Here is a 23,452-nt window from a genome sequence, read left to right as displayed (position 1 = left end):
ACCTGCATGTGCCATCCGACCTCTGCAGCTCATCCAGAATGCAGCGGCTCGTCTGGTCTTCAACCTTCCCAAATTCTCCCACACCACACCGCTCCTCCGCTCCCTTCACTGGCTTCCAGTAACTGCTAGAATCCACTTCAAGACACTGGTACTTGCGTACCATGCTGTGAATGGATCTGGCCCTTCCTACATCCAGGACATGGTTAAACCGTACACCCCAGCACGTGCACTCCGCTCTGCATCAGCCAAACAGCTCGCTGCACCCGCACTGCGAGGGGGACCCAAGTTCCCGTCAGCAAAAACACGTGGGTTTGCTATCCTGGCTCCAAAATGGTGGAATGAGCTCCCCATTGAAATCAGGACAGCAGATAGCTTATACATCTTCCGACGCAAACTGAAAACTCATCTCTTTAGACTCCACTTCGAGCGATAGAATTACTAACAAAGCACTTATATACTAATAAAGGGCTGGCTTTCTAAATGCCAGTTGAGTAGCACTTGAAATGTTTGGCTCTATGAAACCTGATGTACTTATATGATTCTGTTTTCTTAAAGGTTGTATCTTCCTGGTCGAATGCACTTATTGTAAGTCGCTTTGGATAAAAGCGTCAGCTAAATGCAATGTAATGTAATGTAAAAGTGCTTAAGACTTTCAATTAATCAAAAACATACAAAAAAACAACATAAAAACGTTATACTTTATAAACACCTCTTTTTTTTAACTTTACTCCTGTTTCCCATAGGACACTCATATGTGAATGCAGCCATAGTATATCACCTGGTGGTCTGTGTGTCCCAGGCTCCCTCTAGTGGACAACAGAGGACACTAGCAGCAGTTCCTCCACCAGAGGCTTCACAGAGCATCGTGACATCACTGCCTTTTCCAAAACACAGCATCTCGGTCTTTTGAAGAGTTGCAGGCAGGAGAGGATGTTGTAGTAGTCATTGCGAGAATCTGTGCGTGAGATGCAGCACTTCAACTTCACTTTGATCATATTTTCAAGTTTCTTTTTATTTTATTATTTATCTTAAAGTTTCTAATATCCATTTACATAAGGCAAGGCAATTTTATTTATATAGCACTTTTCAGCACGTGGCGATTCAAAGTGCTTTACAGATTAAACATAGGCATAACATAGGCAAATACTATGCATTTGAATTAATTGTATTTCTTAAATCCGAAAGTCATCACCATGTCCTGTGTTTCTGTCCTCAACGCCATCTTTTGCCACTGCTCGTGCATCACCCCTTCTTCTTTCTTCTTGTTTTGGGGATTTTTTGAAGCGGTTGGCATCCAAACGTTGCATTAGCGCCAACTACCAGATAAATAATAAACTGCCTTTTCCAAAAATGCTATTATGACTAACTGAAACTACTTATATATATAAATATATAAATGAAAAGGGACATTAACTAAACATAATCAAGCTTTATACTCTTATCTCAAATGAGTACTGATATCATTGCTGCAGACCATGTGAGGGCATGAAAGCCTCTCTCCCCGGCACTTCCTCTCCAATAACTCCCACAATGTACAGAAACCTTCTTGCAGCATCAACAACTATTTCAATTCTGTCAGACTGTCTTTCTGCCTCGGTAGCACAGTTGATCACCATGGCCAGAAACACTAAGAACTTATTCTTGTCCTTACACAAGCAATAATAATAATAATAATAATAATAATAATAATAATAATAATAATAATAATCCTACCTGCTGTACACTTCCTGTCTCCGAGACTCTTCCCTTTCTTTGGTTGTTCTTCCCCATTTATAATTTTCTTGGACCTATTCTTTATTATTTGACTCTCCTTTTCTCTCTTTGGACAATCAGATCTCCATGATTCGTGATTCCCCCACACTGACTGCACTTGGGCTCATTCTCACAGTTTCTACAGCTGCACAACTCATAAGATAGGATAAGATAAGAGGTACTTTATTGGTCCCAATTTGGGAAATCTTTGCGTTGCAGCAGCATAAAAAAACCCCACAAGAAACAAGGCATTGCACATAAGTAGAAATTAAAGAGTAGAAATAAACAATACTAGAATTTAAACATCTCAAAATAGAATAAAGCAGCATTAAAAAGTAGAAAATATAAAGTAGGCCGTGAAGATAACAAATCATTCCCACATTTTCACAAATCCCCGAAGCATGTTTCTGCAGATTAAAGAGCTGTGACCAAACTTCCAGCATCCTCTGCACTGTATTGGCTTACCAACATCCTCGCTGGGTAACTGATGTGATCCAGGAATACTACGTGTATCATGACCGATCTTGTTTTTGATCTTTCTCAGTCACTCATCCTGTACATGCTTAGGGCTGTCCCTCTGTCACACGTTTTGAATCTTTTGAATCCTTGTAGTGGTGCTCTCTTAGAAAGTTGGAAGCTCAACATTTGGAATTCGTCCAATGATGTTCATCTCAACACTTTTTTTACGTTGTGATTGTGACTCACACTCCACAATGATCAGCCCACTATCCACTGAGAGAAAATATGTTCTCCTTTCTCTCTCCAGTTTTCCTACATTTGGCTTATAGTACATTTACTTTTACCATTATTTTGAATGCACAACTTTAACTTGGTATGGAGTATTTCCCCTGTGTGGTATTTCTTTATTACTCAAGTAAAGGATCTGAATACTTCCTCTCCACTAAAGGCCCCACATTAATAGCAAACTTTCATGTGTTTGTGTGCATAAGCACTGAAACGTAACTGAAACTCACACTGTGTGCCATGCTGAAGAGCGAAACTTCAAACAGCGGCTGCAATGTAGCAGTTGGGAAGTGGTGGGAGTGACTGGCGATTTCTATCAATATAAACAAACAGTTTGTAAATGTCAGCGGTTATGGTGGTTTAGCCTAAATATGCTAGTAGTGGAAAAGACTGTGATTAACAGACTGTAATGTTTCTCCAGTGTGTGTGTGAGACAGAGAGAAGAGCGAGAAAGAGAGAGTGGGCAGAGGAAGCATGATGTGACTCAAAGTGAGAAATCCTCTCCACCTCAAAGTAGATTATGCGTGGGCTTCCTCATGACTGGGGGTTCACCTGCTGAGGCCGTGCAGAATCAATAGCTGAGAACTGGGCTGCGTGCTGCTGAGGCAGCCATGGAGAAGAGCAAAAAGTCCTCTGTCTTGTGTTTTAAAAATGATGTCAAGAAGATGAAAGGGAAAAACAAGAAAGCAAGCAAGGAGAAAGTGAGAAAGAAATGTACAGAGAGAAAGCAGGCAGGCCGCAGGGCGAGGGTGAGGGGGGTGATGTTGTTCCTGTCTGCACATCCATGAAAGGCCGTCTTTTTCTGCAGAAGGTTGACTTTAGTGCTTGATGTTGACCTTTGGACACTTCGCTCAGAAGCAATTACTTGCCAATTCAAAGCATTCTCACAACTTGGCGTCACGCTCGTCCAGGATAGAACATCATAAGTGTTAGAAGAGAAAAAACAGGATGCTTAAGCAATGCAAGATTTCTGTTTTGCAAATGTGTATCCAAGCTGTATTCTAAAAGCAATGTTCTCCCGCCTTCACTACGCCAGGCAAAGCGCCAAAAACCATCAGGCAGTCATACGCCTACCATCAGCTGAGGAGTTGCACAGCAGTCTCATTTCTAATTATACACCAAACAACAGAGAGCGAAGGAGAGAGGGAGAGCGTGTGGAATATGGAGAGTGTGATTACAAATGGAAGAGAGGCTGAGAGTGCTACTCAGCAGCAAACACAGGGAGGACAAGTAAGAGATTCAGAGAGAGAGAGGTGGAAAGTAAGGGAGGGAGAGACATCAAATCTGTCTGAGAAAGGTTAACAGGACTGACTGACTGACTGACTGAGCAGAGTGGGAGTGTAAATGTAAAAAGCGAGTAGGAGGGTAAAGAGAGAGGAAGAGAGAGAAGGCGAAGAGAAAGGGAGGAGAGTGTGTCTGTCTGACAGTCTGTAGAGCTTGTCTGGATGCTTCTGATCGCTCTGTTATCACCTGCAGCCTGGGAGGAGGACACCAGCCAGACAGGTGTGTGTGTCTGTGTGTGTGTGTGTGTGTGTGTGCGGGAGGAGAATCTGTGGACATGAATTTCTGAAGATGGGTCGCACAGAGGAACAGATGCACAGATGGAAGAACGTGTAAGTAAGTCTTTAAAAAATGTTTTCTCTTGATTTATGTAACATGTTCTGGACTTCAAGTTCAGCGAGTGCGATTTGTGATTCTTGTCGGATTTGATTCTGAATGCTAGTTTTTTAGGGAACTCTTTGCAGATTTTAACAAAGGATGCTGTATTTAGTTGTAGTGTGCTACATCTCCTTAGATAGAAACATCAAGCTGCCACTACATGCAAATCATCTCAGATTAACATTATCACGATGGCAGCAAACACACTAAACACTGCTGTGTATACAATACATTTCCATAGATTAGTGACCTGCAGTGACCTCAACACCTTATAAGTTTATTCAGCACAGTGCCGGGCCTGTTTGGGCCATGATCCGATCTCTGTGAGTAAGCAGCCCACACCGCCAAGCTTTTTTGAATGAATTTACATCTTCACTGTAGGCATCTAACTATCTTTGTATGTGTCATGCTATAATGCTCGCACAGGAATGCAGTGTCTGAACCCACACACATCATAGAGGAGCAGCTCATATCAGAGTGAAAGCGGTCCATTGATCGGCGCTGAATGGCTATATGATGATGGCATAATGCCGGGCATTGAGATGAGCTTTGCATTGAAAGGCTGTAAAAGTCCCAGTCTGCTTTTGACTTAGGTCAGATAATGTGTCTTTGTGAGAAGCTGTTGTGTGTGTGGCCACAAGGAGCTTATATTTAGCCCCCCTTCAGTGAACTGACTCACTGTTGTGCACGCATGTAAGGAGGATGATGGGGTTTCAGCGGCTCGAGGTGTTGGAGACCACTTCAGCCCCCTGAGAAGAAATGCACGCTTTAATAACCAGCACCCATCAGTCCCTTAATACACACACTCAATGACTTGATTCAATGTTAACCTTGTGATCAAATCTGTTAACCTTACATTAACCTCTTGCTTTGCATTGTTCTAACCTTGTACCGTCATACTGTGCAGCACTTTGTAACCATGGTAACTTGAGGTGGTAACTGTCCATCAAACTAAGACTTCATTCAAGCAATTGGTAGTTGGAAAGTGAGGTATTTCTTGTTGAAAGAGCAATGTATGTTTATTGTTGGCTTGTCAGTTTATTTAGTTATAATGCAATAATATTCTTGAACACTTAGTGGTGGGTATTAGCTGCCCAGATTGTTTAAAAAGGGGCATAAGTGACCAATAAGGGGGGGAACAGTTAGAGTGAGAGCACACATAGATGCTAACTACGGACTACAGAGCTTCAGCTACAACCCGATAGCAATTGGAAACCTTGTATTGTACAACCTCCGCAACAAACTTCAAACTAAACCTCATCCAACGACCGGAAAATCATCTGTTTGTGTCTGCGTAATATCCCTCTCACCACTCACCACTCACCACTCACCTGTGTAAACAATGGCAACCGGAATATAGGACATTGGATTGCCATTACAATTGTTTTGTGAGGATGATACTGGCAGGCAATGAATAGGTGGTGCATTAAGTCATTAGTTAAGCCATTTTGAAGGAGAAAGAAAGAGACTGAGTACAATCCAGATTCCTCTGTTTGCGCGGATATCAAGTGCATTTGACATTTGTTTTTCTTTTACTTTCCAGAATCGTGACGACCTTGGACCTGACTATCCACAGCGCTTGCCAAAAGACTGGAGTCTGTGTCACGTGACCACAACACCTCCTCAGCTTCAGCAGGAGGGCATGCAGTGCCGGCGTGAGTGACAGGCAGCGCGGGCCAATGAGCTTCACATCCAACCCAGCTCTGGTCCCGGACAGGGACAGGCTCCCGCTCAAAAAGAGGGATCAGAGGCCGAGCCCGCCTCCCCAGCAGCAGCAGTGTGATGCGGCAACATTCAAAGCCCCCTACCCTTACAAGGGCCACAGAGACTTTAAGACGAAGCACACGGGCCCCTTCCAGCCCGTCCCGAGGAGGGTTCCTGCTCTATACCAGCCCTGGACGCACCCCCACCCCCCCACCAGGTCCAAACCTCACAACCTCTCTGCATTCAGGGATCATCACAGCTTGGCAGAGTGGAGAGATGTGAACCCCCTGCACCCTGGGTGGGCCTTTTCTCCCCACTTTCATCACCACTTGTCTGGCACACCTGCTCTCCACCTGGGCCATCCACCCCCACCCCCCAGATTCAGCCCAGCGTCCCTGTCCAATGAGGGTTTTCAGAGGGTGTGTGGAGGGTACGGCTGGGAGCAGTTAAAGACATTAAGGGACAAGAGTTTGATCGCAGAGAGGCACAGCAACGGGAGGGGTAAAGGGCCGTATGTGAGGAGAAAAGACAGGAAAGTGGAGCTTTTTCCCAGGGGTGAAAAAGCAGCACTTGAGGACCGGACGCACCAACACGATGTGCCGCACAAATTATCAAAGGCTGTCAAACATCCCTTCTCTGGACAATCGTTTGCACGAGTATCACCTGATAACTCAAACTACATCTCCATGAAGGAGGAGCAGTCACGATCTACTTCCCTCCCATCCTCTGAGCAGGCCTCTCCTAATCATTTCCCCTGGCTGCTCCCTCACTTTGTGGCCGGCTCTCTGATCGAGCTGAGAGACGGGCGGCTGAGGAGGGTGGAGCACCTGCAGACGGAGGACTTCCTGCTGGGAGCGCTGGCCTGCCCGGACTTACGCCTGAGCTGCTGCACTGTGCAGAGCATCTCCCCCTCAGCCTCCTCCTCCTCCTCCATCTCCATCTCCCGCTTACTCATCCTGCTTCACGACCAGCAGTCCCAGGTGAAGGGAAACCACTCTGTAGTATTCACCATTCACAACAGACACTTCACACCTAGCTGTAATTCCTTTTCTTACGTAATACATGCACAAGATGTTGCATTCTGGCTGATGGAGATGCCGTCTTGATATTTAAGCACTACTGAATGAGTGGTTACAATACACATTATTCCCAATTCTGAGTGAAATAATGCCTTTTTAGTCTTTTTTTAGATGAGGCTCACAGTAATTTACATAGTTTTATAGTAAGCAAATACAACAATGCTTGATGTACCATATTCCTCTTTGCCATAGAACTCAATTTCCCAACATTTTAAAAGGCATAAATAACCCACTACTAGGTGACAATGAACATGTGCACTCCCTCAGACAGAGTCCTTCTGCCAAAATACACTAGTTCACACAATGTGTGTTAATTTGCAGCTGAAAATAGTCCCCATCTGCACCAAGTACTTATGTGTGTGTAATGTTTGCTAAAAATAATACCCAGCAGCATTTTCTTTTTTAACTTAAATTATTTTTGTGACCATGTTATAGTTTGCAAAAATGCAAGGGACTGACTGACACACAGTGAAGATGTATAACACATTAAAGGTGGGGTAGGTAAGTTTGAGAAACCAGCTCGAGATACACTTGTTGTTATATTCCATGGAATGCTCTTAACATCCCGATAGCAATGAATATCTGAAGTGCTTTGACAAAAAATACATTAAAAAATGTCACCTGTGGAAGCTGTAGTACTGTAAAAAGCACGACCAATCATTTTAGCCGGCTCGGCTAAAATAACTGGATGGCCTACCTGCCTGTCAGCCTTCCATCTGTGCACAAACTTATCTCGTGCCCTCATTGGTCATGTGCGCATTCGTGTGTGTTGGAGGAGGGGCTCTGTAAGGAAGTGGCAGATCTTTTCCGGCTGTGTATTTTCAAATTCTTGGGCACTCGAGCTTGTTGACCATGGAATATTGCAAAAAGTGTATCTCGATCCGGTTTCTCAAACGTACCTACCCCACCTTTAAGTTATTATCAAAATACTGAAGCTATTGACTTTTATTTAGATTGTTTTGCAGTTTATAAAGCTGCAAAACAATCTAAAGGGGGTTGTAGTTCAGCAGAAAGAAAAAAGTTCCTACAAAAAACTGCTTACTACGAGGTCTGATTAACCAATCACGATTTCTGTAAAGAGACATTGCGGGTTGATATTTTTTAAATGGAGCTTTGATCACCACAGTGCGGATGCCATTTACTTCCATAAGATTTGAGAGAGGGCAGACATCTCCACTGCCAGTATTGCCAAGACATGGCCAAAACAACCTAGATTGAACTACAGGTAAAAGCTTGTTTTTAGGATGAACTGTGCTTTGAGCCTAACTTAGTGATGTGTATGTTGAAATATGACCAGTTATATATCAGGGGTATCAGAGTCAAATATCTTATGATTGAATCTATTCAATGATTAGCATGTTTAAAAACTCACTGGTTCCGTAGCGCCCTCTACTGAACACGTGTGTAGCTGCGTCTCATCCTCCTGTTTGTCCTCCTCCAGGAGCTGGTGGATGTCTACGTGGAGTACCCGTTCTTTGTGCAAGGGAGGGGCTGGTCCTCCTGCAACCCCCTGAGGACGGCTCATCTCTGTGGCCTGCACTGCCGTCAGCTCAGTGTGGGGGACATCTGCCTGGCTCTCACCCCCATCTCAACCCCCCAGCCTCCCCCGTCAGCCACCCTGGAGCCAAAGACTTCCCCCAGGAAGTCAGGGGGAGGGTGTGAGTCCCTGAGCGCATCACAACAAGGACTGGGGTTAGCAGAGGCACCTAAGAAGAAGGGAGAGACAGTCCGCAGGAGACACTGTTCGGCCCCTGAGCTGAGGGGCCCGGGGACTAACTGCATGAAGTGAGGAGGGGTTGCTGTTTTAAAGACAGGAAGCATGTCATTCTCTCTAAACTCTGCTTTAATCAGCCTATATTTACCTTCTTTCTACCTCCTGAATCATATCTGTGCTTGACCGTCGTATTTTTTAATTGTATCTAGGGGTAAAAGGAAGGAAAAGATGAACTCTCAGGATTTCTGAATGTTCTGTTAAGGTAGTCAGGGATTAAACACTGGATATTTAAATTGAGTCAAACTCCATTGTACATCTAAGTTGCCACAGGAAGATGTTCCCATGAGAGTGAATTGAGCTTCATCTTGTTGGCTCAAATTATATGTTTGGGTTTTATTATTGAAAGCAGTTCTGACTAAATCAGCCCACGTTGCTTTTTAAGGAAAACACTCCCTCAGGTCCTTCACTGCTGATCATATCATTTAAAGTTACATCTATTCTTATGTAAGACTCCTCTATCATTAATAATGAGGTTTGATTTGAGACTGCTAGAATGACAGAATAGTTTCTGACAAGACCTTGGTTTGAGATTGCATCTGTAGGATTAAGTTTTACGCTTCTACCTCTTTTTTCTATTTAAGATGATATATTTAAGGTCTTTTTAACGGTGTGGGCTGTGTTGTAATGTGCTGCGTTGGAAGCGCAGCTTCTCAGTGAATGTCAGTGTGAATGCATTTGTTGCCTGGTTGTTGTTGCACTCTATATCTGCTTTGCTTTTTGTACTGAAGCTTCATTTTGAATGGCCTGTTCATAATTGAGGAGACGCTTGTGCCATTCAAAGTACTTCAAAAGCACAATCAGTGAGTGGAGAACGGTACGCTGACGTGTCGGGAGCATTGTAGGTTTAAAGTAACAGTACAGAGCCAGGAAAGGGGGGGGGGGGGGGGGGTCATATTTTCAGATAATAATATTATATATCACATTTTTCAAATTATGACTTTATTGAATCTCTGACATTTAAATGTTAAATGAAGAAGGAATCACAAATTCAAAAAGAAAACCCTAATAATATTTATTGAGATTAAAGTCACACATTTCCCAAAAAAAAAAATGCAATTCTATACATTTGCAATCAGCTTCGGAAATATAAAATGCATAGTCTGTTGTCAAGTTATTTTTCCTTACAGAACTCAATTCTGACTTCAGAGATTATTAAACGTTTTTGTCCCATACATTTGTGTTTTCTCTCGTATTTCTCCCCTGGCTGCATTGTTATTCTCTACAATGAACCTAATGCACAATCAGAGTGAATGACATTCTGCAGATGGAAATGCAGGGTTAGGGTTAGACAGATCCGGTCTTTACCTTGTGACACGATTTCCTCACTGTTAAATAAATATGTGTAAAGTTTCTGCATACTGTTGTCATAAATCTCTACAAACCATGAATTCCTTGAAGTATCCAAGGTGCTTCAATGCAACTGTTCACAACATTATTGAGGGCAAATTAGGTTGAACACACACCTGCCTTAACTACTTAAATCTGAAAAACTAAAATTACAGTTTCCCCTCTGCCCACCTGCAGCTGGCCAGACACCAGGAGGCAGCTGCAGAGGTGGTGCACACCCTGGTGTCAACATGAAGATGAATCACAGACTCTCGCAGGTTGCACGTCTCTCACATGCATCGTGTTGCACCAGGAAACTAGATCCAGCCTTTCAGTCCAACCCTGTTATTAACAGTCTCAGCTGCCACTCTTCTCTGAGCTCCTCCACATCAGCGGAAATTGAAAATTGAAATGCCCTGGTGAACAATCAAAGCTTTTTTTTCTCTCATCAGAGATAAATTCATCCAGCTGTTCTTTAAGGAAAGGAGCAGAGGTTCAAGAGGAACATGGAGATTTTAAAGTTTCACAAGCTGTTAAATCAGTTACCTAATGCACGTGTCCACCCAGGCAGTGTTTTATATTCGAAATGCAAGAAGACCCTTCATTTAAATTCAGATAGGTGTGTTTTTACTTTCTGTTGCTAGCACTGAATGTTTTATTTGAGTCTCTGAAGTAGCTCCACATTGCTCAGTGCCCTTTTAGTGCACTTTTTCTAGTCAATCTCAAAAGGAAAGGAAAACAAACCCCTTTGTTCATCCTTTCTTTGTTACCAAAAGTTTGGAAAGGTTTGTGGAAGTGGTTCATGCTGCATGTGAGGCTCAGCTGCTGCTCATAAAAGCAGTTCTCCAGATTAAAGCTCGTCCTGTGGCAGGAGCTCCCTGATGACCAGCCTGTCAATCATCTCGTCTCTGGCTCTTTCACATCTGCCTTTCTTCAGCGTCCCTCCAGATTTTTTCACAAACTCACAGGAGGGGGTTGCAAGCGGTCAGTGGCAGCCGCAGGATCTGACCACCATGTTGCGGTATTTCTTGAGGATGACGTTTGAGCTGTCGTCAAAGTAGAGCACTGAGATGCCGTGGAGCTGGGTGGGGGCGCAGCACGGCTTAGGCACCGTGTCCGGGTTGATAAAGTGCACCTGTTGACAGAAGAGGCATAAATCAATGCTCACAGGAAGTGGAGGTGGTAGTGAAAGTGCCTGTCATCATGATTGGGGCTGTTTGGGACTTACCAGAGTTTGCACGATGGCATGATTGGTGGCGTTCATGTAGGAGTTGAGAGGGAAGGCACATTCTCCCTCGCAGTAAAACGCTGCGTAGCCCTCTGGTGCGATGATCCAGTCCTGGTTGGATTAAAGCATCCAGCAAATGTAAGCCAATTGTCACTTTTGGACTTGAAATTGAAATGAAATGAGATCAAACGGAAGATCTGAACCATACCTGCCATCCCAAATCTCTGAAACTGACATACAGCTCGTGCTTTTTACATCCCTCTTTGGAGAGGCTGAGGGTATCTGAAATGGAAAAGATGGAAATATGAGTACACACAAGAAAGTAAACAAACATTAGTAACACTCTCACATCTATAATGCATCAGTAGATCATTATTTGAAATGCTTTTACACGCTGCATCATAAGTTATTATTATGTTAACATCTACAGAGTACTACAAGTAAAACATTTCAGCTGGACACAGACCTTAAGGTATAAAACAAACATCATATATTCAAACTAAGAAAATACTTCTATATTTTCACTCAGCTTGACCAATTGTATTTCATATTTACTCATAGTGATACTGTGTATTTTTTACTTCGGATTCTTTCAGGCGTCTTTCATAATAATCCCAAATGATGCAATATAGATTATTTTAAATGCAGGCATTACATTTGACTGAATACCAACAATGAAGTGTTGCATGCATTATTATAAATTCATCACTTTATACTCCAAACATTGATAACTTGTGATACTGCATGGACTATGGAACATCTCTATGAGTCTTTATTACATCAGAAGGTTTGTATAGGGGAGTATAGGTAGTCATAATGTATTATATAAGCCCTTCAGTTCACTCAGAGTTTATGAATAGTCAAGAGCTTCCACTTATAATTCCTTATGAGTAGCATCTATAATGTTTTATGACTGCCAATATAGTGCGTCAGTGTCTGTGTTCATGAGTGTAGTTGCATTATGGATGTATTATAATTCCCTATAAATAATAACGCCCAATAGATCTATTTTAAAAAGTATTAAAGGACACTGTGCCAGTAAACCATGAGTCTCTGTTGATGAGATGTGATATTATGTTTCTGGGCACCTGCTGCAGCCTCCACGACCTTCAGAGCGTCTTGGACCGTCCTCTGGGGTTTGGAGCGGTTCCCTTGGCGCCCCTTGTTTCCGTGCGCGGATCGGACGCTGCGGAATCGCACCTCATTGGCTTTGAAGAAGGCGACCATGAAGGGCTGCTTCTGCTGAGACCCGTTCCCCGTCACCAGCCCCGCCAGACGGGGGTTCCTCCTCTGGCCTACAGAGGGAGACAGAGGGACAAAACTAGTGAGTCCCAACCAACCAAGGACTGCAACACACACCTAAGCCTCTGCTAAACAATCATGTGTTCATTTGAATGCACAATCATAACTTAAACTCTGTAAGAACCATCTAAAAACATTTACTCAATATATGATGCTCCTTTTTTTCCATTGGAGTAGAACAGCATTAAACCCTTTCTCCAGACAAGGACAGTTTCTTGCTGTCATGGCCCTCTCTCTGTGTGTGAATGTGTGTTAGTGACTGACCATGGCTGTCCTCCAGCACCAGGTGCAGCCCGAGGTTCTGCTCCGGGTTCACCAGCCACAGGTTGCTGGTGGAGGTCAGGTCGAACAGCAGCCAGCCGTCCTCTGCAGCCCACACCTCGCGCTGGTCCAGCAGCAGGAGCTCCACCTCACTGTGAGAGGACAGGAAGTCATTAGAATAAATACATGTTGAGGCTATAAGCAGTATCCAGATGCAAATATTCAAAAGGTTCCTCGGGTCAATCATTAACTGAATGTGCCCAGAACCAAGTCAAAGCTCAGAGGGGGCCGTTGCTTCACTGTAGCGGCTCCCACACTGTGGAACGATCTGCCCCTGCACATCAGACAGGCCGCCACACTACCTGCTTTTAAATCGCTTCTTAAAACCCACCTCTTCTCCTTAGCGTATTCACATCTTTTAGAGCGTTGCTTTTATTGCTTTTAAATTTGCTATTGTTTTTACTTGTACTTGTTTTATGGTGTAAGAGCTGAGCTGTGTTACTTTTTCTATGTTTTGTTTTGTTTATTTGCCTGTACAGCACTTTGTTCTGGAGGTTTAAAGCGCTATATAAATAAAGCTGCATTGTATTGTATCCAAGACTTTCAAATATGTATCAATCGATTGATATGGTGACGATATACCACTCCTTTTCGAACTCTATGTGGGACTGTTTATGTTGCTAATGTTGTTGCTAATGTTGTTGTTGTTGTTGTAAATGTCATTTTTTGTTTTGATTTCTCTTACATGACTATGCACTGCAACCTTTTTTTTGTTTTGTAATTATTTATTTTACTTGAAAAAAAAAAATGCATCAATCAATATATCAAACTATGATTTGTTAATGATCTCTTGTCTTGTACATTTGTGCAAATGAATTTTAAATCATTGAATGAACGTGGCATGGCATGCTTGGGAAAATGGTTTTCTATCATGCATTTTAAATGAATATTAATGTATTTAATAGGTCAAAAAATGCAAGCAGAATTATTAATATTAAATACAGCAAATTATGAGGACATTTTTTTAATGTTTGTTTGTAAAAAAAGACACTTAGTTTGGTTTAATTTAAACAATGCCTCTGAGGTTAAAGAGATAATGATTGGCTTGGTGTGTGACCATACGCTGGGAAAACGGTTGGAATTGTGTTTTAATATACATAAACCCAATTTTACGGCAATGCAGCAGAAAAAAGAAAACACTTATGGGAGCCAAGAGGTTTTTATGGCCAAAGAGAGGAATGTTGTTGATAAGCCAAGTCAGACACCAAACCTCCGTCCAACTGAGAAAAGTGTTTCATTTGCTGACTGAAGGAAAATAATAAGAGAATAAAAGGTTACATAGAGGATGAATATGGGATGTATATTTTAGTTAGCAACGGCAAAGAAAAATAATATTAAACATATGTTTCTGTTGACCTCCTCAACCCACTGTGTCCCCTGTTAACTATAAACGAAGCATCAGTTCCGTTTAAAATAACATACGTAAGTTTAAATAACAGGCATCTAAGTGTTTTTTTTCCCTTATGTCTTTTATGCATATTGAGGAAATCAAGGAGTTGCAATGTAAATACTGTACATTAAAGATAAATAAATGAGAAAATCAGGATAATAAAAACTAGTTGATTATAAATTGATAATGAATAATAAACCATATCAAAAGGCAATCACTATTGATAGCCAGAAGCATTGCAAACAATCGATTTGAACAATAGGATTATTTCAAAATTGGCCCCAAAACGATATCAGAAAATAATATTTAATTTATCCCAGGGGAAATGTGGGCTTTGGGAGATCTGCTCTGTTTTCAAATGAAAATATATATAAAAACATAAAAGGTAAAGCAAGAATGTGCAATAAAGAATAGAGATATTTGTATCGAAATAAGAAGTTAAAGAAAGATATCTTGACTGAAGTATCGCCCTGAACCATGAATCCACCCTCGTGAACAGTGATGGCTGCAGAGAGCATCTTCTTTACAGCCCAGACAAAAAAATCCTACAATAGTAATACCTGCCGTCTTTAGAGCAGACTCCAGAGACAATAGCTTTGTTTACAGACCGAGTGTCAGACCCTCAGGCCCATGTCTGCCGCCTGCTCGTCTGTGTGTCTATGAATGACAATGGTGTTGCCCTTAACACCATCATCGGCCCCGCTGTCACCATAGAAGGACTTTTAAATCTACCGCCTGCTCATGAGCCCCTCTGCTGAGAGTTTATAACATGAGCGGAATAACTTTGATTTGTAAGCAAGCAGGGGATGTGTGCGGTCTAATTATTCTACAATCTGTTAATGGAGATGGAGGACTGACCACCTGTGTAAGAGAAAGAGAGTCAATTGACGTCTGGAGGGTTGAGAGTGTTATTTGTGGTGGGAGCTGCGTGTTGTAAATGCAGGTCTCCTGGGGACTGTCCTGCTCTGACTCTGTGAGAGTAAACCTTCTCTGGAAGGGCCGACGTGTTTCTGTAATTGACACTAATGTCTGTGTAAACAGCCTCGGCGCTGACACTAACATCAGCAGAAATAAGCTGTGAGGAAATGTAGACAGACACGGCCAAAGACAGATCTGTTTGCACGTCTAGCAGCAGCTTGACGACCAGCGTCCACAGTGAGCACACAGTAGCATGATGATCAGCTAAACTACTGTTTCTTTGTCACTAACACAAGAGGATAATCTACTGTAGCAGTCAAACCAACTGCTATTAAAAAGTTTAATAAAAAAATAGCATGAGAGGGGGCAAAGGTCAAGGGTGAGCGGTGCAATGAAACTTTTTGGAACACAAGGCGAAACACTGGAGAGCTCGAACTGATGTCACACACTGAACAATCATTGGAAGTTGTGGCCAGAACGTTGAGAAAGACATTAGCAGCAAAGAAGTGATACAGCTCCAACCAATTGTGAAAAAGCTCTCTCACCCAGTCCCAGAGTATTTAGCTAGTTCTAAGAGAATGATCAACATATACTTATGTAATCAAGCCATTTCTCCTAAAAAGTATGTCCTCATACAAAAGACTGCTTTGTGAATTATGTTTCAATGGAAATGTATTTTTTTCCGTATTAAAAAGGCACTATTTTTGGATTAAGGCTGTGAGTTAAAAAAGTTGTAGAAGTTTAGCTTTCAGCAACAAAACGAATTGGTTTTCTATTTAACTTTAGTCACACACTTAAGTTGTGTGACATAGCGTTGGTAAAATAAGTCAACATTAACTTTTGGTTTTACACGGGACACAGCTGTCTACTTGGTGAGTTTACTGTTTGTTTAAAACGGGGGTAAATATATTGTCCTTGAAAAGAAAATATCCACCATCCGCATGTGTTAGGAACGAAATTCCACTGAAGAAACAGAGACAGGTTTGTGAAAAGTCAATTTTTTTTGCTATGCTAGCGGCATCCTAAATTACATTTTGGATCTCCATGAGGGGGGGGGGGGGTACTTTCCGTGTGGTTGCATTGAAATTTCTCGACAAAATTGATGTAGTCGTAAAATACCTTTGTATTTGTAATTTGAGTAAACCGATCCCTGAATGCTAAACTCCACTGAGGAGATCCAACTGATACGTCGAACAAAGGGTTAATCCAATCAAGGGCCGTAAAGAAAACCACAGTCTCGCCTCAGGGATGAATAAAAGGTTTATCTTATCTGAAATATGTGCAGTAGCTGTAGAAAAACACCCATACCTGTTTGGAGGTTTCTCCAGGACCTGGTACACACTGACCCTGAAGGTCTCGTTCTCGTAGCGTTCCTGGACAACATTTTTATATATCCTGAACTCTGCTGCTGTGACGGCCTCTCCTTCAGGAATACGGGAAAGATCAAATCTGAATTCTCTTCTGTGCTGCTGGAACAGAAGATCCTTCTCCTGATCGACTGTAAGGAGAAAGGGAGTAAAAGAGGTGAAAAATCATCACTTGATTGATCAAAACACTTTTGAACAAATACCTCCTATTATTTTTGACTGATATTGCAATTTATTTCTGAAAGATTATTCACATTAGCACTACATATATATATTCAAATGATCATGGTGTGATTTTAAAGAGGATCTGTACCCAAAAAGGATTTTGTCTGTAGGAGAACCTTTGTAGGCTGGGATTTCTTTGCAATCAGAATGACATTTTTACATATTTTGTCATTACCAAATAAATCAGATACAAGTTTGATTAATTACGCAGCCCTACAATGAAAAAGTGCTTCTGACCCTCAGTCGGAAGGTTTGTACATCTAAGGAAGTTGCAAACTACTTTGAGTACAATCAGATGGGAAAACCAGTCGGTGGTTGCATATCTGTCAAAACTGTCGCCAAATCAAACGTTGCTCTGATGTGTGTCACTCTGCCCACATCTCGGAAGTGCTGTGTCAGAAAATAGGAAAAATCCCGCTTCCATGAGTAAAGTGATTGATCTAAACATCACTTAAATGTGCCATACGTGCCAATGTGGGGGGAGTAAAAACACACGCATGGCTCAGTTGGGCTCCCGGTTTAAATTGCACACATGTGCTGACCACAAGAAAAGGCCCGTTAAGGCACTGCCCGGAAAACCACAGCTGCCAGTGTGCTTCTACAAACACACTCACATAAAGTATAGAGAGACTTAACTAGCAGGGGCTGTACCACCCACACATCCCTGATCAGTGTGCAATGGATCACTGGGATCAGAGGTGGAAAGAAACTCAGAACATTTACACAAGGAATGTCCTTAAATATAGTTATGAGAACATTTCCCTGGTATATCTGTTCTGCAATAATTCATCTCTAATTTTGTTTTACTCTACATTCACCTGGCAGCTTTAGTAATTCTGAAAATTCAGATTGACAAAACAACATCATATCAACTGATTATGTTATCATTATTTTTTGTTTGTTAAGTAATACATAAAATATATATAAATAATTTAAAACGAGCTAATCCCTTACTAGATGCAAGGTTAAAGAGATAAAGACATGTGTCAATAATAATAGTCCAACATTTAATTACATATTATTCAGAAATGGGACATCATGAAACACAAGTTGTTTTACTTTTGCAACTTTAAGTATATTTGAAAGATACAAATGTTGTACTTTTGAGTAAATTGCATGATTTTCTTTACTTGTAATTAAGTGTTTCTAGACTGTAGTACGCTACTTTTGATTTAGTTGAATATCCGAGTACTGCCACCAACAGTGTTTCAATGTGATTATTAAAGTAAAGCAGCAGCAGCTGATGGCACCGTGGGGTTCCTAGCCCACCCTGAGCCAGCTGAAGCTCTCCAAATCTCAGACTTTCCAAAGTAACGGTGGTCAGAAAGACCCCGAAAGCTTCCTGAAGCTTTCGAGTGTCGTGTTTTTACAGCATGTGTGTATGTCCTTGGAAAGAGCCGTGGAGGTCTCTGGTGAAGGTGTGCGGAGCGGCGATTAGTCACCTTAAACACATCCTGCCCACTGCCGTACAGCATGACATCATCCTGACATCAGGCTGCCTTCCCACCGATGATGGCCCACTATTGTTTCAGTGCAAAGACACACAGCACCTCAACACTAGAACCAAGAACGTTTTCCTGCAAATACACACTGACTCAAAGTCTTCTAAAAACATTTCTAATGACACAAAAACACACATTTGGTCGTTAAGAGCAGTGCATTCTGAACCCTGCGAGTCATTCGTTTGACCGCAATTAAATGCTGGAAGGGGGCGAGGGCTGTTTTTATGAACGCAATAATTGCTTGTAAGGACTCGGTGTGTTTACGTTAGGGACCATTAGCTGCAGAGATCAGACCTCAGATATGCAAACTTCCCTCAGGGAGGCATTTCAACACTTCACATTACTCCTGACACTGCAGGGCCACACAGCCACGAAGCTATCATTAACCTCTTGCTATTTTATAGCAGAGTTTTGTTTGTTTTTTACAAGTCAGCATGGGTGGTTTGAAGCTGAACAAATAAGAAAAACGATGGCATTTGTGAATAACAGAGACTGATTCAGATTATTTTCAGTCAAGCTCAGACCTTTATTTACTACTGATTAAAACGATTTACTAATCTTTAACTGAAATGAACTTTTTCTCTCTTTCAAATCTTTGAATCTCTGCATGAGTTGATTACTTTGACAGTATTGCTTGATTATTACCCCCAAAAGAAGGGCTGTTGCACCTATTCATACGTTTCTGCTACAAAGGGGAGGTAAACGTGCTTATTTTGGACACATTTTTAAATAAGGAGAAAGTTAATGCGATTTTCTGGTGGGCCAAAAGAAATTCTTGGTGTGATCTCCTTATGCTTCCTACAGATCAGCTTAAGCAGGACAAACACATTTCTTCCCGTTCTCAAAAACACAAAGCCCCTTCTGTTCTCCACCTACGCGGTCATGTTAGGAGAGCGTTTTGCACTCTTTCTATTTTAATGAAAGCCATTGACGTGTCTTGTCATTAAAGCTTTTCCCATGCTCTGCAGGTGTGTTGTGGCCAAAGCAGAAAATAAACCCATAGTGAACACATGTCTACATGTCTCCATGGCAGCGAAAACTTCAACAGCAGTAAACAAGACAGAGCAGCTACAGCTGATAAGATTGTGTCAGCCCCTGCATTACATTCACTGTATTCCTTTATAAACAAAGAGGAACTACACATGTGCAAAGCAAAAGCAGCTGCCTGTGTAATGTTGCATGACAATGAGGAGAAAGCTTCCTGCTGGTGATGCTGAAGAACGACCTGTGGTTTGGCAATCCAACTGAAGTAAACATGTGCAGCCGTGTACTTGTATATGCTTGTGTGCTATGATGTGATAAACCGTGTCTGTGTCGACTACACAAGCTTTTAAATCCTATCCAACAAAAGGACAAAAGGAGTGAAATGGTTCACACTAACTTTTCCTAATCCTTTTGCTTTAACATAAATAATCTCACTTAAATGGGGATAATATCACTTGAGTGCCGCAAGGAGTCTCTATAAAAACAATGTTAAAAGGCAGAGTTTGGTGACGTTGCGAACTAGCGTGGGATCATAAGAGTGGTTGGCTTCAACACCTTTGCAGTAGACTTCTCACATGTTCATCGTCTAGAATTTTGGGCCAGACGCTAATTTATTCGCAGGGGTATCCTTCTCTCCAAAACAAATGGACCTGGTGATAAGACTAAATAAAGCAAATTTGTGTTTTAACACCACAGACAATTTTCGGCGGACAAAGGACGTCCAGAAGGGGCTACGTGTTGAGATGCTTTTAACGTTTGCTCAGCTTGTTTCTCTAAATATTCAGACGTTCAGGGGGTTTTACCACGGGCCAATTTGTCGGCAAAGGTCTCCAAAACAAACAAAGCCAGTGATCAAAACTGGATTAAAGAACTGTGAATGGTAGTTTCATGTAAACATGTGTGTGTCTCCAAAGATGCTGGGCAGATGGGGGCGCTAACGTTGATTAACATGTTTTTCTGATGTTAAAAACAACCAAATTCTTAAAAGTGTAACTTCAAAATGTGGCTCAAAACTCGATAAAATCTCTATTTATAACAGCTTTTGGTGGCCACCACAACGCATATGGAACAGGGGTAAGTAACAGTTGTTACCTTTAGTTAAATGTTGGAAATCTCTAGGTTTGAAATTCAACATAAACCTTTGGAATAAAAGTAAGAATACAACTAAAAAAACTCTAATTATTTAAGGGGTTTTGTTTTGAAATGATATGTTATGCCCTTATTAATGAAACTGATTAATCTTTAAAATAATCATCTAAAAGGGTATTCTATGCTCTGTCCACCTGCAGGATATACCTGGGTCAGTGGGAGACGGGGCTCTACGGCAGCTCCCCTCAGACTGGAAGCTGTGGTCTTTGGAAGGGAAATACCATAATCCACTTCGCTCTTGAAGCGATCATCCAGGGACCACCAAGTAAGAGTCACTGCAGCACATTGTGCAAACCCCAGCTAAATACTCTGCCAATCATCAGCACAGGAGGCCGGGGTGGACCGAGAGAAAAAATAATACATTGTGTCCTTTCTTTCCTCCTAACTTTACAGGATCAAACTCCTCAGATGTGGAACCGCATAAATCTGCTTTGAGTTTTCAGAAACAATGTTTCCAGATCTCATTAGCTTAAGACCCTCATGACCGAGCACATAAAATGTAATGTCGATTTATTGCAGACTCTAAATGTTTTGTATTAACAACACATTGATGGGCTGTGTAAAATAACCCTAACCCTTTAGTTCAATCTCAATAACACCCAGACAAAAGGGAAGGTTACAGGTTTCTCGAAACGATCTCAGATGAACTAACTTCATCTCGTCGGGTTGACCTCTAACCCTCCTCCTGAAGGACATAAAGAAGACACGGGTTGATTTTGGATGAAACCACATCCGGATAAGAGCCACAGGCACCGTGCCGTCTACTGCTTCACTATAGTGATATCAGAGCTGCCTAGGATCTCCAAGTGAAACAAAGGCAGGATTTGCCTTTTATAAATTCAATAATGTCTGAGTGAGCCCCTGCTCTCACCTGTGACCCATGTGATTTGTGCCGCCCAAAACCAACACACCAACAGACGCATAAATGCAGGAATGCACTGCACACACATGCCCCTGCACTATCAGAGGTTACCCCAGCAACATGTGTTTGGATGCAGTTTGTATCTTGATCTTATAGTCAACTTGTGTCTCTTTCCCTAGGGGTTTAGAAATGCCCGTTCAATTCCTAGTCATGCGAAACAAAGCCATGCTAAAGCCTCTCCCCCAGAGCTTTGAAGGGATTCTGGGGAAATCGGAGAGGCATGTTGTCATAACATTTACAGCTCGGGATGCATAATGCCTGATTTCAAGTGAGGAAAGTGACCTAAAAGCCACAATGTCAGGGACACTGGCTAACACACACACTCTTAACTAATGCACTGCGTAGTAGTGGCTTTGTAAGACTTGGTAATGGAAAGCATTTTAATCCTTGAATCTTAAGTTTATACAACGAGAAAAACAGAGAAAACGAAATCCCTTTCCTTTGGTTGGATGCCATGTATTCTTTCCTTATTTCATAAATATTGTAAGTAGTCTTGTGTCTCAGTGTACTCCTGTACTGTCTTGATGGCTACGTTTTTTGGAGCTGTGTGCCTCGTTTTTGCTCAAGTTAAATGTCCATTTGGGATAAACAAGTGTACTGCATCTCATCTTATCTTGATTTGGATATTTTACAAATAATTCATAATTGTTTATTTTCATTAATTATCATCAAAGTTAAGTCCCTCTTGCAAGATCCATATATACTAAAACAAATAGTAAGTTCAAATAGTAATAATGTGTTATAAAGGTATATATAACTTACCCAGATTGACAAAACTCATCACCGTGTCTGCGTCATCCAGGAAGCGGCTGTCCTGCGGGGTCATCATGGAGGAGCCCTGAGTGGGTAAAGCGGGCTTGTAGTAAGAGTATCCGGGCGGCTGTGCATCTGTGGAGATGGTGTTGTACAGGTCCAGCATGAACATCGGGGCGGCGGTGTGTTTGGTGTTGACGTGCGGCCGCGGCCGGTGAGGCAGCCCCAGGATGGAGAGGATCTCCCGCTGCATCTCCCTCCGCTCCTGGCTCCGCAGCCGCCGCTGGATGAAACTGGAGTGCACCTCGTTGTCCACGGAGAAGTTGGAGAAGGCGACCTGCGTGGCCAACACGCAGTAACTCCACGACAGGAGGGTTGTTACCGTTGCCAGGACGCGTGTCTCCATTTTACACCGATTTTACGCACGACTACGGTCGAAATAAAATACTGGAGATGCGCAAGCATAAGTAGTTTCTCTGCTAATAATAGGAATAAAAAAACAATACCTTTATCAACTCAGATTATCATTGCTTCATCACCTTCTGGTCTTGGTGCGATATGGTAGTGCACTCCTCTTGATGGCAACTTGGGAATGGATTTCCATTGAGGCGCTGTGTCAGGGGAGGGGCAGGAGGGGTTTCAAATGGGATAAACCACTGGCGTGTGTGTGTGTGTGTGTGTGTGTGTGTGTGTGTGTGTGTGTGTGTGTGTGTGTGTGTGTGTGTGTGTGTGTGTGTGTGTGTGTGTGTGTGTGTGTGTGTGTGTGTGTGTGTGTGTGTGTGTGTGTGTGTGTGTGTGTGTGTGTGTGGGGGGGGGGTGGTCCTTGTCCTATCATGAAGTGCACTTCTCTGTCTTGGTAATAAGGTAGGGGTGTGGACCTTTCAAAACCCAAGTGTCCCATCACTGCATCCTTTGTTGGGACATGACTGTTGGCCGATGATGAAAGTGGCCTTTTTTCTCTTCTAGTCTATTCTTTTTTTTATAAGCAGCAGCTCTGTTCTGGAAATCAACATCAAAACACCTTTGCATTTGTGTCCAAATTCTGTTTTACTTTTAAATCTTGAAGGTTTTAATTTATTGCACTGTGACTCAATACTGTGCACATTCCAAGTAAAAAAATACCTAATGATGAGTCTAAAGGTAAAGAGGGGAAATCCCCTAATCCCTTTTTCTACGCAGACACCTTTGAACTCAAACAATAAAGTCGGGCCCACCCTAACTGTGGAGGGGTTTGAGTGATCAGCAGTACAGGCACATGAGGGGACATGCCAATAGCCCCCATGAATTACTACAACAATGTGTAAAGCACTCCACTGTGACTTTAATAGAGCGTTAATGGGGGTGGGGGTAAAC

General features: G+C 42.2%; 2 protein-coding genes across 3 annotated transcripts; one reads left to right on the top strand and one right to left on the bottom strand.

Moving 5' to 3' along the window:
- The first annotated feature begins 3,622 nt into the window (after positions 1-3,622).
- On the top strand, positions 3,623-9,884 carry LOC307040079 (uncharacterized protein). 2 transcript variants are annotated; one of them, XM_079682625.1, is made up of 3 exons: positions 3,623-4,109; positions 5,699-6,839; positions 8,380-9,884. In XM_079682625.1, the coding sequence occupies exons 2-3, from the start codon at positions 5,835-5,837 to the stop codon at positions 8,725-8,727; spliced, it is 1,353 nt and encodes a 450-aa protein (XP_079538751.1). In that variant the 5' UTR covers positions 3,623-4,109; positions 5,699-5,834; the 3' UTR covers positions 8,728-9,884. The 2 variants fall into 2 exon arrangements, with proteins under 2 accessions (XP_079538751.1, XP_079538750.1); XM_079682624.1 differs by having other exon boundaries at positions 3,623-4,113.
- On the bottom strand, positions 9,710-22,912 carry LOC307040080 (bone morphogenetic protein 7-like). The gene is made up of 7 exons (XM_079682626.1): positions 22,109-22,912; positions 16,506-16,695; positions 12,833-12,981; positions 12,355-12,561; positions 11,475-11,548; positions 11,267-11,377; positions 9,710-11,173 (listed from the first exon to the last, which is right to left on the bottom strand). The coding sequence occupies exons 1-7, from the start codon at positions 22,503-22,505 to the stop codon at positions 11,024-11,026; spliced, it is 1,278 nt and encodes a 425-aa protein (XP_079538752.1). The 5' UTR covers positions 22,506-22,912; the 3' UTR covers positions 9,710-11,023.
- Positions 22,913-23,452: the final 540 nt, after the last annotated feature.

This window comes from Notothenia rossii (genome assembly GCF_949606895.1).
Source record: "Notothenia rossii genome assembly, chromosome: 5".
NCBI lineage: Eukaryota > Metazoa > Chordata > Actinopteri > Perciformes > Nototheniidae > Notothenia > Notothenia rossii.
This window is presented reverse-complemented; position numbering and strand designations above follow the sequence as displayed.

What these genes read in the sequence shown, in the direction of transcription:
- LOC307040079 (XM_079682625.1), top strand. Translation starts at nt 5,835, where the DNA reads ATGAGCTTCACATCCAACCCAGCTCTGGTCCCGGACAGGGACAGGCTC. An exon ending in TTCACGACCAGCAGTCCCAG is followed by an intron (nt 6,840 to 8,379) that starts GTGAAGGGAAAC and finishes GTCCTCCTCCAG; the next exon opens with GAGCTGGTGGATGTCTACGT.
- LOC307040080 (XM_079682626.1), bottom strand. Translation starts at nt 22,505, where the DNA reads ATGGAGACACGCGTCCTGGCAACGGTAACAACCCTCCTGTCGTGGAGT. An exon ending in GGTGCTGGAGGACAGCCATG is followed by an intron (nt 12,562 to 12,832) that starts GTCAGTCACTAA and finishes CTCCCTCTGTAG; the next exon opens with GCCAGAGGAGGAACCCCCGT. An exon ending in ATGCCATCGTGCAAACTCTG is followed by an intron (nt 11,174 to 11,266) that starts GTAAGTCCCAAA and finishes TTCTGTCAACAG; the next exon opens with GTGCACTTTATCAACCCGGA.